The sequence below is a fragment of the Sphaeroforma arctica genome (assembly GCF_001186125.1).
Source record: "Sphaeroforma arctica JP610 unplaced genomic scaffold supercont1.807, whole genome shotgun sequence".
In the NCBI taxonomy this organism is placed as follows: Eukaryota; class Ichthyosporea; order Ichthyophonida; genus Sphaeroforma; species Sphaeroforma arctica.
In genome coordinates, this window is record NW_014039751.1 from 20,224 (window position 1) to 36,531 (window position 16,308).

Genomic DNA, 16,308 nt, shown 5'->3' on the forward strand with positions numbered 1-16,308 from the left:
ATTAAGGTAGTTATATACTACTATATATATATATATGTAATATATAGTAATATATATATATATATATATATATATATATATATATATATATATATATGATTATAATAACATCCCGCACAGAAACGCTGGTGTATTTTCTTGTAGGCGGCGTTTCAATTTGTATCGTTCACTATTTTGGATCTTCCTCGGTCCTCAAACGAGACTACGGCACCTTTGATACGTCACTCCTGAAGTGATCCTCGTACGTATGTGGGCCTTGCGAGCTTGTCGCAAATCTACAAGAACTCTACGGATACTCGGGTTAGGAAAGGTACGTGTTATAATGTTCCGGTTCACAAATCTCGATTCGGTGACTTTCGGCTGAGCTCCGCTGTGCGTGTATGGCTTGTTTTTCTTGGCTTGCGCCTTCGATTGAGCAGCAACTACGAGCTCAGGCAGAATATGTAAGTCTATGTATTCCTTTTTCAAACTCGCAATCACAGAAGGCGACGCTGCCCCTATGTGGCCGAACTGTGAGTATGCATTTTTTTATTCTATGTAAATGGCGTTTATACAAGTATCAGTACGCTCCGAGGACAAACAATGTCAAGATACCGAACTTCTAACATATGGCTGGACAACTGCGACCCCGACTTCAACAAGCCTGCGATAATTGTTTTGCTGTAGGACCAAACTTGACGGGGATATAATTCCTCTAGATATAGTCCTAACACACATTTAAGTTACTCTACGGAAGTGGCTGCGCCATTGTTTCGCTGTGTGACCAAACTTGACCAGAATACCTGGTTATAGTCTTATCACGAATTAATGGGGTGCTGTACGGAAGTGGATGGTGAGCTCCTCCGCTCATACGAACTATATATGTTTCACTCTACAATTCAATCCGGCGTTGTGGCCCCAACACAACGACATGGTAAGGGAGGCAGCTATTGCAAATGAAAACAGCTTGTGTTAAACCAGCCTGTGTTAGAATTGCTTGTGTTAAGACAGTTTGTGCTAAGATAGCCTGTGTTAAGACCGTTTGTGTTAAAGCAGCTTGTGTTAATACAGCTTGTGTTATTCAGTATGTGTTAAAACAGTTTGTGTTAAAATAGCTTTTGTTCAAACAGTTGGTACTAAAACAGCTTGTGTTAAAGTAGCTTGTGTTAAAACAGCTTATGTTATTAAAGCCTCTTTGATTCTCATACCTGCACTCATCATCGCTCTCACCGTTTCGAGAATGTTTCATTCCTTGTAAGTACTCTCGTATCTATGTAATGTTATGTTGTTTTACTCTCGTATCTATGTAATGTTATGTTGTTTTACTCTCGTACCTATGTAATGTTGTGTTGTTTTACTCTCGTATCTATGTAATGTTGTGTTGTTTTACTCTCGTAATTATGTAATGTTATGTTGTTTTCCTCTCGTATCTATGTAATGTTATGTTGTTTCCCTGAAACCCACATTGATGTCGGGCACGTGATGTGGCCAGAAGACACTCCACGTGCACACGCCACCAAACCACGCGATCCGCACACACCGCGCATCGATACGTCTCATACAGATTAGCTAAAAAGTACGCTAAGGCACAATCGTTGAAGAAGAATGTTGCAGGTGCAAAGCCACGATACAACGTGTTCGTTCTACCGGGTATGGTGGTGGGATCAATGTTGAGCATGGACCATACAGGGACATACGCGATACCGTTATTTGTCTGCTCTACAGCAAAGTTTACAGCGTGTGTATGAACTTGTGTGTATGCACACACGTTTCGTTTCGGTGTGTGGATGGTACGTATGTGAATGTACACACGCTTCTCGTGCATAGATCATGCTGACGAGTATAGGCAAAAATACGGGCCTACATCGACTCGTTGGTGTCATTAGAAGCATATATTTGACAACATTAAACGGGCTGATAATCACAGACCCCATGGTCGGATCTAATAACGATGATTCACGTATACTTATAAAATAATAAATAGTTTCTATACCTGATAAAATATATTTGTACATAATGGATAATGAAGTTTCAAACGTGCACGATAATTGATTCTTTTACTGTACCTGGACCGTTCTAAAAAGCGTTTGAATGTTCACATCCGCCTTGAATCCGAAGAGACTGAAACATAAGATCACATAGTACCAACGCCAAAAATTAATTGGGAGTGTAGCTCTGTACTGCACTAACTACCCCCTCTCCAATTAGCATTGTCAATTGGGCAGATAATTAGGAATAGAAATCGGCATTTGATAGCCCGAAATTTGAGCGTGTCTAGCTAATAGGTTTTATATAGGTTAGCCATGGCTGCCACCAGAAAAAAAAGGGGGGGGGGGGAGGGTAAGTTAGTGGTGTACGCAGCTACACTAGTTTGTTCAGATATCGATCTTGTAGCTTTTTACTATGATATGCATCCTCAGGAGGTTTATATATCTACAAATTCAGCAAAAACCATAAGTTTGACAGTATTTGATTTATTAAAGATCAACCATATCGTAAACGTTTTAGATGTACGTCTCTGTCACCTTATGTACATTATCGTGAGACTATCACAGAAGATTTCTAACACTATATTTCTCATTCAACGGATTCCGAGCGGTCACGGACATCGCTCATCGCTCCTTTTCTACAAGCCCTTGTTAGGCCGATTCTAAATTGCAGTACAAATAACTATGAAACTTGTACCTGTATGCATGTGTATCATGCTATGTATTAAGTTCTTGGGGGTTTAGCTGCGCCGGCAGCTCGAGTGTCCGACCAAGTTTGACAAGCACGCCTGCCCAGTGGTGCCTATCATATTCAGCTACCACTTCACGCCACCCTTACCCTGTGTACACGTGTGTGTACGTCAACAGAGCACCGTGCACTCGTCAACGACACTCGCGAGCATGCCAAGCTAATGCCTTACATCTGAGCCATCGTCACAGCCAGCAGAGCCATACGCACGTACAGCCCGTACTTCATCTGCCGGAAGTACGCCGCACGCGGGTCGTAGTCCACCTCGGGCGTGATCTCGTCCACTCGTGGTAGGGGGTGCAGGATGCACATCTTCTCCTTGGCAATACGCAGCGTCTGCGCACTGATCGTAAACCTGCCCTTACACGCCTCGTAGTCACTCACACTGTTGAACCGCTCCTTCTGGATGCGTGTCTGGTACCACACATCGGCCTGGTGGATCTGTTGCAGGTCGTTGGTGACCGTGTACTTCTTGCCGGCCGCTCGGACCGCATCCAGCACGTACTCGGGCATAGCCAGAGACTCCTCAGCCACAAAGATAAAATTCACCTGGTAGTGGCACAGCAGCTTGACCAGCGAGTGCGTGGTGCGTCCGTGCTTGAGATCACCGATAACCGCGATAGTCAGGCCGTTGATGGTACCCAGTTCCTCGCGGATGGTGTAGAGGTCCAACAGAGCCTGTGTGGGGTGCTCGCCGATACCGTCACCGGCGTTGATGACGGGCACTGAGGCCACAGAGGCGGCGACGTCAGCCGTTCCCTTGGTAGGGTGACGCAGTACGATAGCATCGGCGTAGCACTCCAGACATCTGATGGTGTCCTCGAGACTCTCGCCTGTAGGTTAGAGGGGGAGGGGGCGGGGGTATGTGTGGTAGGGTGAGTATGAGTACATCGGGAAACTAGTGTACACGTTTGTACGAACAAAGACCGAGATTTGTACTGTAGAATATACTGAAGTATAGATAGGGTTCTGCGCCTGTGTGTGTGTGCGAGCTAGTGAATGGACGACCTCTATGATGTAGGTCTTGGGAACAATATCTAAGAAGTACTTTCAGAATACCAAAAAAAAACACAGTGAATATAATTCAAAAACAAACGAAAACAATCAGATCAAATGATAAATACGTCGTACATCGCGCGAAAAAAAAGAAGAAAAAGAAGAGATCACTAAAATAAGACTGACATAAGGGACTATACTGTGAATAGCATATGTATCTCTCTTCCAAGCATAAACACATAGTAACACACAACATATACAAACACGCAACATATATAAATATACATACCCTTAGTCACTGACGATGAAGTGGAGTCGACGTTGACGACCTGACCACCCAGGCGAAGCATGGCAGTCTGGAACGATGTGCTGGTGCGAGTGGATGCCTCGTAGAACACACAGGCCAGCACCTTTCCGCTGAGCAGATCAATTTTGCCTGTAAGTAGTGTAGAGATATACAAAATCGAATAGGCGCAAAGTGATTGATTAGCTACCTATTTACAAGCGGGTACACGTGAAGGTAGGGATAATCTCGTAGAGATAGGAATATCCTTGTGGCGGTAGGGATAATCTTGTAGAACACTAAGGAAAAGCCTCAAGGTACAGGTATCAGCATATATGAACTCTGATCAGGTCTGTGTATTGAACTCTCACTGGCTTACTTCCTTATTTGTCAGCTGACTATATGCTATATACACTATACATTTAAGTAACATGACCATTGTATGACAGGATTAATTATGATATCTGATTTAACAAAACACACACCTTGATTTGCCTTAATACACAGATCCGATGCCACACAGCACGTATTTGCACAAACATAAGGCCAAACGTTGCGGCTGAAACAGAGACCGAGCGATAACACGTGTGAAGAGAGTAGGTAAAATTCACCCACGAACAAAATTTCGCAGACAACAACCGCCATATATATATATATATGCCTACCTGTACGCTCGACCATGACACGCATATCGGATGCCACCTGGAACAGGTTATGCAGATACTTTCGGTCGAATTGGTTGATGCTCAGACAGTGCTTGAGCGACGCCGTAGAGTGCGCTAGCGCTGTCATAGCGGGCGTTGACGATGCGGCAATGGTCTTGGGGGTCATGTTGGGGGTGTACTGAGGGGTGTAGAAAATTCGAGTAAGTCACCAGTGGCAGTATGTGAAGTAATTTTCTGGTGTGTGGGCGAAAGCAAGCTGAGAAATCAACATAAGAAGTATCCTAAAACTGTAGGGACACACCCTGATTGAAAATGTCTGGGACGTGAAGGATACTACACCCTACGTGTATCTGTATGCTACTATACATCGACACATCATAGTTACCTGGCTCAGGGAACGACCTCCAACACTGGGACTCTCCGCTTCCGCCATAAATGCACTAGGGAAGCTCTCTGTCACCAACTTAGGTGTAGGTGCCGGTCCAGGCGTAGCGGCCGATACGTTCAGCGCCACTCCGGCTGCCCCGGTTGCCATAGCAACGCGGTAGATACCAGTGGGTTGGCCTACGACCTCGTTCCGTTCAGCGATTATCGAGTTGTTGAGCTTGACTGCTCGCACGCGACCAAAGGTCTTGCGGTCGGAGAAGATACCAGAGGTGGCGACGGAGTTCTCGCTGTCTACTGCAATTTCCGCTGTGGGGTGTATATATGTGTGTGATTGTCATATCTTAGTACAAGTGATAGGGCGAACCCCCTGCTGGAAGGGTGCTTATCCATATGAAGCACGATTAGATTATAAATAGAACAAGAAACTCCAATAGGCGACGTGGTGCAACAGATGCTTGGCGTGTTCATACTATTCATAAGTAGACAGCCACTCTATTTATATATAATATAATATAATAAAATAATATAAATGTATTCATTTAAGCTCCAGAGTACACACCTGAAATGGCTGGTGTTGCGGGGGCAAGGCGAAGGATGCGTCGGGGCATCTCAGAGTACTTGACCTGCAGGATGTGTGGACAGAAAATTATACGGAAATTAGCATATAATATAAAAGTTTATACATGCCCGGGTTACGCACAAGACAAACATGTAACTCTTGCACCTTCGTATCAGTATATACCGTACGATTCAGAGTGTATGCGGAATGGATACTAGCTACCACAAGGCACAGAAGTGCTCTTTTAACAATATATACATATTCTAATCAATCTCATACATACATACATACACAATATATCTAAATACATACATGTATGTGACCATGAACAAACACACACACCTGGAATTCCTCGATGGTCAACAGTCCATTCTTAACCGCCGTAAGCGCGGCCACAACCACCTCTGATAGGTGATCGGTGCACTGACCCGCCGAGAACGCGTCCACAAGATGTAGGTTACTCTTGATGGTATCCACATCCGCCCATGTACCCGCACACGCCTTCTTACTGGCCAAGTAGTTCAGCAGAGTGGGTGTAGAGCCGGTGGTGGCCTCGAAGTCCTGGGCCGATAGAGACAGCAGCAATGGATTGACGTCGCAGGTGACGGGACACATGTTGTCCTTGGCGGCGGCGATGAGGTTGAGGTCGTCCGCACGAGATACCTGTATATATATATATATATATGTGTGTGTGTGTGTGTGAAGGGGAGTGAGTACGGTGTGTGCAAAGTGTGTGAAAAGGGGCGAAAGCATTGCGAACGCAAGTGTGGTTTGGTTGGCATGGACCTATTGACGTACATGCACACGTATGCGCAACTACGAGCTTCATTACGCACACATGCATACACACACACATACTACGCACCTGAGAGAAATGCATACACACACACACTACGCACACATGCATACACACACCTGAGAGAAATGCACCGCGCGGCCTTGCATCTGACTGATAAACAGCAGCGACGCCAGGGTGTTACCACTCGCGTTGGAGATCAGCGCCACGTCGGCCGGTACATCGGCCAAGCCAGTGAACAGTTCAGGAACATTCACATTCTCTTGCTGGATAAAGAGTGCGTTTGCTCCCATATCTGCACCTAGGTCCTCGATGTTGGTCGTGGCCAGGGCAAAGTCCGTGAACGCAGGCGCGGTGACGACCGATGAGGTGTTACCTGAGGGGTATGAAATGTGTGTACGTGTGAGGGCTGGACGTGTGTATGTGAGCGAGTCAGTGATCGAAGTAGCATAGAAACACGCATGCAAACATTCCAGACAAATCACGGCGGAGTTATACCAGTTGCAATTTCTGCTTAAAAGTGGTAGTGCCTATACATGCATACGTACACACACACATACATACATACACACTTACTTACAAAGGTCCATATACTATATCACATATATCACAACAAATCTTCACCCATCGAACTCTACGCTCGAGTATCCTCGCCATACCTGACGCGGCGAAGCATGGCAGGGTTATACCAGCGGCCAGACACTTCTTGGTCAGAGACGTCAGAGCCTCCTTGTTAAGCGTCTCTGGTTGCACAGCCACATCCACGAGTCCAGGCAGAGACTTAACGTCTAGCGATGAGATCACATCATGCGCCCCTAGAGGAAGGTCGGCGATGTTGGGGTACTTGTAGATGGCGTCTACAAACAGCTTGGCACACTTGATGTTCGTGATCAAGGGGACCTGGGGATAGGTAGGACGTACCGAGTATGAGAGAGAGACCTTAATATCCCAGTTTAAACTTATCAAGTTTCTATATTTCTGCTTCATGTAATAGTATTATTCAGCTATATGTATATATATATATACAAGTGTGTGTTACCTACCTGGAAGTCGACAGCCATACGACGGGTAGTGTATCCACGCGAAATGTACGAAGCAGGACGACGGTACTTGTTACGTGAGGGTAGACAGACGTACAGGCCAATCTTGCTCTCGCGCAAGTAGTGCGAGATGGAGAACTCCTCCTTCTCCTGGTGCTCAAACTCCCCGAAGATGTGGTCCAAAACCTGTGTAACGGGGGCAAATGTGGTCCAAAATATGAATAAGTAATTGGTGAGGTGTTAGAAATACTGGTACATATTCTCCACAATCGCAATGACCCGAAGAATGTGTAAAGACATGCACAAACAGAAGCTAGTACGTGGATATATAAATATCAGCGCCTATCCACACCAATTCACATGAGAACTGTACGACAGACGCTAATTGATACAGAATGAACTTTGGCGACTATCTACACAGGTAGGATATATACACATAACCCACATATAAATAAGTACATAAACAAATAAATATAAATGTATACTGACCTTGACTGTGATACCGTGCTCAGTCAAGAAGTCACCCGTTCCGGGAGAGGCGTAGATGGTCCATCCAGTCTCCACAAGCTCGCGCACACAAGGCAGGAACTCGTTCTTTTCCTGGAAAGAACCTACAATGGACAGGTACAAGGATTGGCTCAGTCATATGCCTATGCGATGTAAGCACAAAAAGAACTACTAGAGGTTCCTGTCCCAATATCCACCATGCAATGTATGCACAAGAAGAACTACAAGAGGTTCCCGTCTCAATATCCACCCATGCAATGTATGCACAAGAAGAAATACTAGAGGTTCCTGTCCCAATACCCACCCGACCGTTGCTTGCACGTGGAGTATTATCTGAGATACCGTACTCATGCAGAACGAAGTATATGCATACATACATTAACACGTATATAAATTCACTACTAAATAGACACATACACTAGTTCACTACTTAAAAAAACACTGAGATCCAAATTAAAAACACACACCAAGTCCATGAACAGCTAATTATTTCACGTGCAAAAAGACTAACCGATGGATAGCAGGACGTTCTTGACTTTGGGGATCTTGAACCCCACCGCGGTCAGACCCTTCAGGTACGCCTCATGCTTGTTGCGGCCAAAGCAACCAATCTCTCCGGTTGACGCCATTTCAACGCCCATAATGGGATCAGCACCGCTCAATCGGTTGAAGGAGAATTGGGGCACCTGTGGTGGAAATGCGGGCAGATGAGTCAGTTTGGAGGTTAGGGAATCATTGTATGTAGATGCATATATGAACTCATAGTAGGTAAGTATATATGAACTCATAGTATGTAGGTATATATGAACTCATAGTATGTAGGTATATATGAACTCATAGTATGTAGGTATATATGAACTCTGTATGCAGTTATATATGAACTCATAGTATGTAGGTATATACATGAACTCATAGCATGTAGGTATATACATGAACTCATAGCATGTATGTATATATGAACTCATAATATGTCGGTATATATGAACTCATAGTACAAGGTATATATGAACTCATAGTATGAAGGTATATATGAACTCATAAAATGTAGTTATATAAGAACTCAGTATGTAGTTATATATGAACTCATAGTATGCAGGTATATATGAACTCATAGTATGTAAGTATATATGAACTCATAGTATGTAGGTATATATGAACTCATGTATGTAGGTAACAATGGCCGAATATCATGTCAGGTAAACAAGCAATCTCGTCCGCTAAGTTGCACCACATAGCACCACGAGTACAGATCACACGCCTGCATACACGCATGCATACATAATTATTGCAACAGTGGCTACCTTCGAATATAACTCGGATGTTTTAGGGTTTAACACGTCTTCACACGTGCATTCGATAAAAAGTGAAAGAACCGTGATAAATGTGTACACCCAAACCAAACACACACCTTGATACAGCAGTAGTCCAATTTGGGTCGGCCAGCGTTGGGGTACGGCACGACATCCTTGCCAATCATTGCAAGCGTCGCCATCTCAATCAGGTTCACACCCAATGTCTTGGACACAAAGGGGAACGACCGCGAGGCACGCACATTGCACTCAATGACCTTGATGGTCTGGTCTTTGGCAATGAACTGGATGTTCATGGGTCCCGTTACCCGTAGGCCCTGGGCAATGGCTGCGGTGGCAGCGACGATACGGCTCATGGTCTTCTCGTCCAGATCCTGATAGGTGTGGTAGATGAGTGTGAGGTGTTTGTTTTGATTAAGGGTTTGAGAGAGGAGGGTATGATTTTGCAGCGTACTTGTATGCGGTACATGGGAGTTTGAGGTGTTGATTATATTATGGGGTTGAGAGATACGGATGTGATTTTGAAGTGGACGTGTACCAATAACGGGGATTGTTACGATTCCAGAGGGTGTGTGTATCAAATGGTCAACTAGGGTGGACTAGTAGAATCACACGCACACTTGGTATGAACTCTCCTAAACCCCCTGATTCCTAAACTCACGTGCACAATCCACTCCATATCCTATGCCACCGCGGCCGTTGCATGCCCTTCAGTACATACGCACATATCACACAGATAACACTTCTCACAGAAATAAAACCTATAAATAAACGTCTGTGATGCAATGCAATGCATGTTCACAAGGCCTTCTGCGACGCTCTATCGACACTCTACGCGTACCTGGGGCGGCTGGATCAACGTCGCATCTCCCGAGTGCACCCCGGCATTCTCGACGTGCTCGCTGATCACGTGCATGATCAGCTCACCGTCCTTGGCTACGGCATCCATCTCAATCTCCTTCGCGTTCTCAATGAACTTGCTAATCACCACGGGATGCTCGCGAGACACCTCCGCGGCCTGGCCCAGGTATTCCTGCAGGTCGTCGTGGGTGTGCACTACGTTCATGGCTGCACCCGACAGCACGTACGACGGGCGTACCAGCACTGGGAACGACACTTCGTTGCAGAAGCTGGCCGCTTCGTCCAGACTGGTCAACTCTCTCCAGCGGGGCTGATCCACGCCCATACTATCCAGCAGCCGACTGAACTTGTATCGATTCTCGGCCTGGTCGATCTGGGTCGGGGAGGTACCGAAGATCTTAACGCCGTTGCGGTGTAGGGTCATGGCGATGTTGTTAGGCGCCTGGCCACCCATGGAGATGAACACACCGGCACTGCTTTCCATCTCGTAGATGTCTACAACAGTCTCCACAGAGATGTTTCCGAAGTACAGGCGATCGACTTCGTCAAAATCAGTGGACACTGCGTGTGGGTGGGTTTGGGAGGCCAGTAAGTGATGTTGATTAGGGGGGTAAGTAAGTTGTGTTGGTTAGGGTGGTAAGAGGGTTGTGTGTGTAAGGCTTGCGATTTTATTGCTTGGGGTAGAATGTATGTTCATATGTACAAACTGAACAGTTTTGCAACAGCTTATATGATATCTTCTCCGGATGAGATCAACCAGGACGGTGTTGTTGGTCCTTCGTACCAACGCACTAGTGGCGTTCAGGAACAGCTAAAACATACACCAAACACACATACACACATGCTACACCTGCTACCAGGTCAAGCATCCATAACACCAGCCAAACACAAATACACCCTTACTACCACTTCATGCCTGTGGAAACATGCAACACACAGGATAAATGCTACAGGCCTGAGTCGACCAGCGCACGCAGCTGTACTACAGGGACGACGGATCATGTACAGGCACAGTTCACGCGTGCAGAGTCTATAACCTCTCGTCGCATTCGCTCACCTGTCTCGGGGTTGTAGTTCAGCATGATGGTCTTGAGGCCCTCGGCTCTGAGCGCTTTGATGGCACTTACGGCACACCAATCGAACTCCACACTGGAGCCGATACGGTACACACCACTACCCAGCATAATCACACCGTGGTCGTTGAAGGTGATGTCATGGTAGGAAGCGTTGTAGGTGCTGTAGAGGTAGTTGGTGACACATGGGAACTCGGCCGCGACGGTGTCGATCTGCTTGATCCAGGGCATGATCTTCATAGACGATCTGTTGTAGCCAGATTCCTCGCAGGTGTCAGTGTTCCGAGATTTATAGTACGTGTAAACGTATACATATACAAATATATGATTGGGAACAAGATTCGTTATACGCGTCAGTGTTCCGAAAATCGCAGCAATTGTAAACGTATACATATGCAGTTTAATACTTTAGACAGCGATTTGGCCAACATTTGATTTAAAGAACTCGACTCTAACCACACTGACATACGTGGTTTTTACATTTACAACTTGCGAGTACGTTTACTACCCCGACATACACATACCTGATCTTGCGCACGTTCATTTCCGTACTGGAACAGTACTCGGCGATCTGACGATCACTGAAACCGAGTTGTTTGGCACGTAGAACATTGGCATGTGTCAACTTCGGGGCATCCCCAATTCTCTCCAGGTGTTTGCGGTATACCACAATATTGGAGAGCTGACAAGAGACAAGATATAGTATTTTTTTATTATACGCGCATACGTATATATATATATATAGAGGCTTGTGACTGTATGCAAATGATCGCAATACTATGCTATTAACTACGGATAAGTTCTTATAGTTATTGTTACACTCAAAATCTGGGCGTACTCATAAATGTGTTATTTAAATAGAGTTCTGCAATGTCAATGTAATATTCAACACAATTCACATACATGCTATCACGCATACGTTAAGTGCTGATCTATAACACATCTTGCAAAGAAACCACCTGTCGACCTTTTAGTATTCCATAAAATACACATACACAAAATAAATAATACCAAGCACCTTTCTCAACTCCGTGGCATACTGATCTACAACACACCTTGGAAAGGAACCACTTGTCGATCTTAGTAAGCTCCCAGACACGGTCTACCGTCCAACCACGCTCCAGGGCAACAGCGACATAGAACAAGCGCTTATCTGTGGCATTTTCAAGCAGATCGGCCACCACCTCATCGGAGGACTCGAGCATGGCAGTTGGCGCCTGATATTGATCGGATGCAGAAAGAAGGTATGAACATGGTGGGCCAGATATCACACTGAGAATGCGCATTGCGTAAATGAATAACATGATCTCGAGGAAATGAGGAGAGGTGCTGTGCACGAACTGCCGTTCATTTACACCTACACAGATACACGCTTGTATCTGATACAGTATTTTCTTCGTCTATACACAATCATGTATACCCGCCTACACAACCTACAGCATATGACTTCACTATCCACGAGCACAACGCGTGGAATGGATACAAACACAACACAGATATATATAAAGCAAACCCTATTGCACCCCCCATTCACAATATACACATATAGATACAGATTGATTGACATACATATATGCATTGATTTAACATTGTTCTTCGTGAATTAAGAATCGGCAACGCTGTCGGCCATGCAACGCACACGATACGTCAGCACAACACAATCACAAACATAGTCATCCCCACTGCACCCGTTAACAATATACACATGCATTTATCCATAGATTCGTTTTTTTATCCCCCACTGCACCCGTTAACAATATACACATGCATTTATCCATAGATTCGTTTTATTATCCCCCACTAACAACACACACAAATATAACCAAAGATTTGTCTTATCTTCCCCCCTTTGAAAATATACACAAAATCGAAGATATGCCTTATCTTCTCCATCAACAATATACACACATATATTCCAAAGATTTTCCTTACCTTCCCCCCATCACAATATGCAAATATACAACAGATTTATCCTATCTTCGCTTATACCTACCTGGAAACCGGGGATGCTATCGTCTACACAGCGCACGGCCTTCTGCATGGCCTCTTCGAAGGTGCGTGCAATGCTCATAACCTCACCCACAGACTTCATTGCACTGCCCACTTTGGTCGACACTCGGTCAAACTTGCGCAGATCCCATCGGGGTATCTTGACCACGCAGTAGTCCAGACTGATGGAGATGGAGATGGAGTTGGTAAGTAGGTAAATTACGAGTGTAGGTAGATTATGGGTGTATATGACTATAAGATTGTGATAGTTGCTATGATATGGGGTGTATACAAAACACAGTACAGTAGTGTGCGTGTGCACTTCACGCCACGTGAGCAGAGGATGAGATTGATATGACGACTGCGTGTGTATATTATATCCACATATATATCCGGCACATGCACACAAACCCAGGTACATCTGGTGCAGGTGATTAAACATGAAAGTCTATAATATATATATATATATATGTATATATATATATATGTATGTATATTATATATACAATTAACACGCCTGATAAAACGTACATGGTATATATAATTGATATATCTGACAAAGCAGTTAAATATGATACCTGCCATCAAAAATAGACGTGTATTCTATACATACATATATACATTTAATTGATCCGCCTAATATATACAAACATGAACGCACACGATATACATAAGCCAGAGATACGTGTACTAAGCCTACGAGACAGACTCACCTAGGCTCGAAGCAAGCACAGGTCTTCTTGGTGACCTGGTTGAGAATCTCAGGCAGGGGTATGTTGAGCGCAAGCTTAGCCGCAACATAGGCCAAAGGATACCCGGTTGCCTTGGACGCCAGGGCCGATGATCGAGACAGACGGGCATTGACCTCGATGATACAGTACTCCATGTTGTTGGGATTGAGTGCGTACTGGATGTTGCACTCACCGACTACACCGAGACGTCGAATCACCTGTGTTGGTGGCACAAGTAGGAGGGTGTTAGCATACAAGGCTAGGATGACTACTCATGGATCAATAGCAGCAAAAGTGTAAAACAGAATATGTACCTACCTAATATTATTATACAAGCGAACACAGGCACATCTCTATTAAAGCTACATACACTCGGGTTCTATATATATATATATATATATATCTTAATCTAGGTGTGCAGTACACCCATACCTTAACGGCGGTATCTCTGAGCATGTTGTACTCTGCATCCGAAAGCGTCTGTGATGGTGCCACAACAATACTGTCACCGGTGTGGATACCAAGGGGATCGAAGTTCTCCATATTACAGACAGTGATACAGTTATCGTAGCAATCACGCACAACCTCGTACTCAACCTCCTTCCAGCCCTTCATAGATCGTTCAACCTGGAGTGGCGCGTGTGAGCGTTTGAATGTGGAATTAGCCACAAAAATATTTATAAAGTATTGGAGGTGGCCAGGAATGTTCAATCTCAGTGACCGTAGCCTTAGGATTAAAGTACCTTCTGCTGCACATTGAGCGTGTCGCTATGTTGAATGGTATGCACATTATCCAGGCCCCAATCAGAAACAGCACAATCTAAAGTACACTCAGCAGACACGCCCATATATATGCCGCCTAGATTTCAGTTACGATTATTTCAACGCGAGACGTGACCCACCATGTAAACTTAATCATAACAACATGTTCTGATGGACAGGTAGTGAGTGGGCGGGCGCGTGGTACTCGATCGAAATGCAAACATACCAGGACTTGGGGGGATGTGTTGAGTGCTTGGTCCACAAGAGCTCTCATCTCTTTGTCATTGTTGGCGAACCCTGAGCCAAGTCCACCCAGTGCGAAGGCTGCTCGTACAATAACCTGAAAAAGGGACAATATCACTGAATATGAGAAAAATATATATAATAGACAAATAGACCAATAGCTAAATAGATAAATAGACAAATATATATGCTACGATATGTACTTCACGAAGAGAAACAAAAAATGATAATAAAGAAGATCTAGACCTAATATCCCTAGACAGAGGTAGCATGTACCACAATATATGTACAGTCATTGCATATGAATGAATACTTGGGCATATTAACAACAAATGAGAGTATCCAGTACAACATACACCCGAACAGCGGCAAAATTAAAAGCACACCCACACAGGTATAGTTCTACATATACGTACCGGGTATCCGATCTCGTTAGCGCCCCTGATGGCATCTTTGGTGTTATCCGCTGCCATAGAAACAGCTGTCTTCTCGTTAATAGAGTCGAGAATCTCATTGAAACGCTCTCTGTCTTCTGTATCTTCAATGGTGGGGATGGGTGTCCCGAGCACAGCCACTCCCATATCAATCAGGTCTTGCTGGATGGCAATCGCACAGTTGAGGGCTGTGTGACGGGGTGAACGGGCAGACATTGATCAGATAAAGCGTATATACACACATAAACAAGTACACGCATCTCAGTATGCATGTTTGCCACCAGCACAAACACCTCCATTTCGACCAGGTTCAATGGTACGAGGATCGCGCCATCGAACGCTATTCCTGAAATGCAGAGACACAAGCTACATTGTATGAAGTAACGATAGAAGCAGACCTCGACTAAATGCCTCGTTAGGTCGATAAACAATTGTCCTTCCTACACATACTTGCACCTTAATGTACGTACAGGGGCGCGCACGTGGTCACTCCCACATACTGGGACATTACTCGATCCACATACGAGACTATTTGGGACATGTACATCTACGCGTGCATATGTTCCAACAACCGCACATACCGGTCTGGCCTCCGAAGGTCACTAGCACACCATCGGGCTTCTCCTCGCGGATCACCTTCAGCACATACTCGGGTGTCACAGGCAAGAAGTACACCTTATCGGCCAGGCCCTTGGACGTTTGGTTGGTCGCAATGTTCGAGTTGATCAAGACAGTCTCGATACCCTCCTCCTTCAGCGCTTTGATGCACTGAGAACCAGAGTAGTCGAACTCACCAGCCTGACCGATGGAAAGACCTGTAACGGAAACGAAGCGAAGGTGTACTTGAATACAAATATATATATATATATATATATATATATATATATATATATATAGTAAGAACGAAGAGAGTGTAGTAGTAGTAATAATAATATATATATATACATATATATATAT

The 16,308-nt window shown here is 44.8% G+C and overlaps 1 protein-coding gene across 1 annotated transcript in view; it reads right to left on the reverse strand.

Annotated features, from left to right (window-relative positions):
* Positions 1-2,437: 2,437 nt before the first annotated feature.
* Positions 2,438-16,308, reverse strand: part of SARC_08699 (protein URA1) — a 17,271-nt gene continuing 3,400 nt past the window's right edge. Inside the window, exons 8-29 of the mRNA XM_014297315.1 lie at positions 15,933-16,193; positions 15,334-15,539; positions 14,901-15,014; positions 14,345-14,539; positions 13,895-14,130; positions 13,186-13,363; positions 12,248-12,409; positions 11,717-11,874; positions 11,177-11,439; positions 10,100-10,680; positions 9,357-9,632; positions 8,460-8,634; positions 7,931-8,052; positions 7,445-7,627; positions 7,061-7,301; positions 6,521-6,777; positions 5,948-6,268; positions 5,606-5,669; positions 5,045-5,352; positions 4,660-4,837; positions 4,001-4,147; positions 2,438-3,548 (exon numbers count right to left, since the gene is read on the reverse strand). Of these exons, the coding sequence (XP_014152790.1) occupies positions 2,884-3,548; positions 4,001-4,147; positions 4,660-4,837; positions 5,045-5,352; positions 5,606-5,669; positions 5,948-6,268; positions 6,521-6,777; positions 7,061-7,301; positions 7,445-7,627; positions 7,931-8,052; positions 8,460-8,634; positions 9,357-9,632; positions 10,100-10,680; positions 11,177-11,439; positions 11,717-11,874; positions 12,248-12,409; positions 13,186-13,363; positions 13,895-14,130; positions 14,345-14,539; positions 14,901-15,014; positions 15,334-15,539; positions 15,933-16,193 (5,291 nt within the window). The 3' untranslated portion in view covers positions 2,438-2,883. The remainder of the gene's footprint in view (positions 3,549-4,000; positions 4,148-4,659; positions 4,838-5,044; positions 5,353-5,605; positions 5,670-5,947; positions 6,269-6,520; positions 6,778-7,060; positions 7,302-7,444; positions 7,628-7,930; positions 8,053-8,459; positions 8,635-9,356; positions 9,633-10,099; positions 10,681-11,176; positions 11,440-11,716; positions 11,875-12,247; positions 12,410-13,185; positions 13,364-13,894; positions 14,131-14,344; positions 14,540-14,900; positions 15,015-15,333; positions 15,540-15,932; positions 16,194-16,308) is intronic.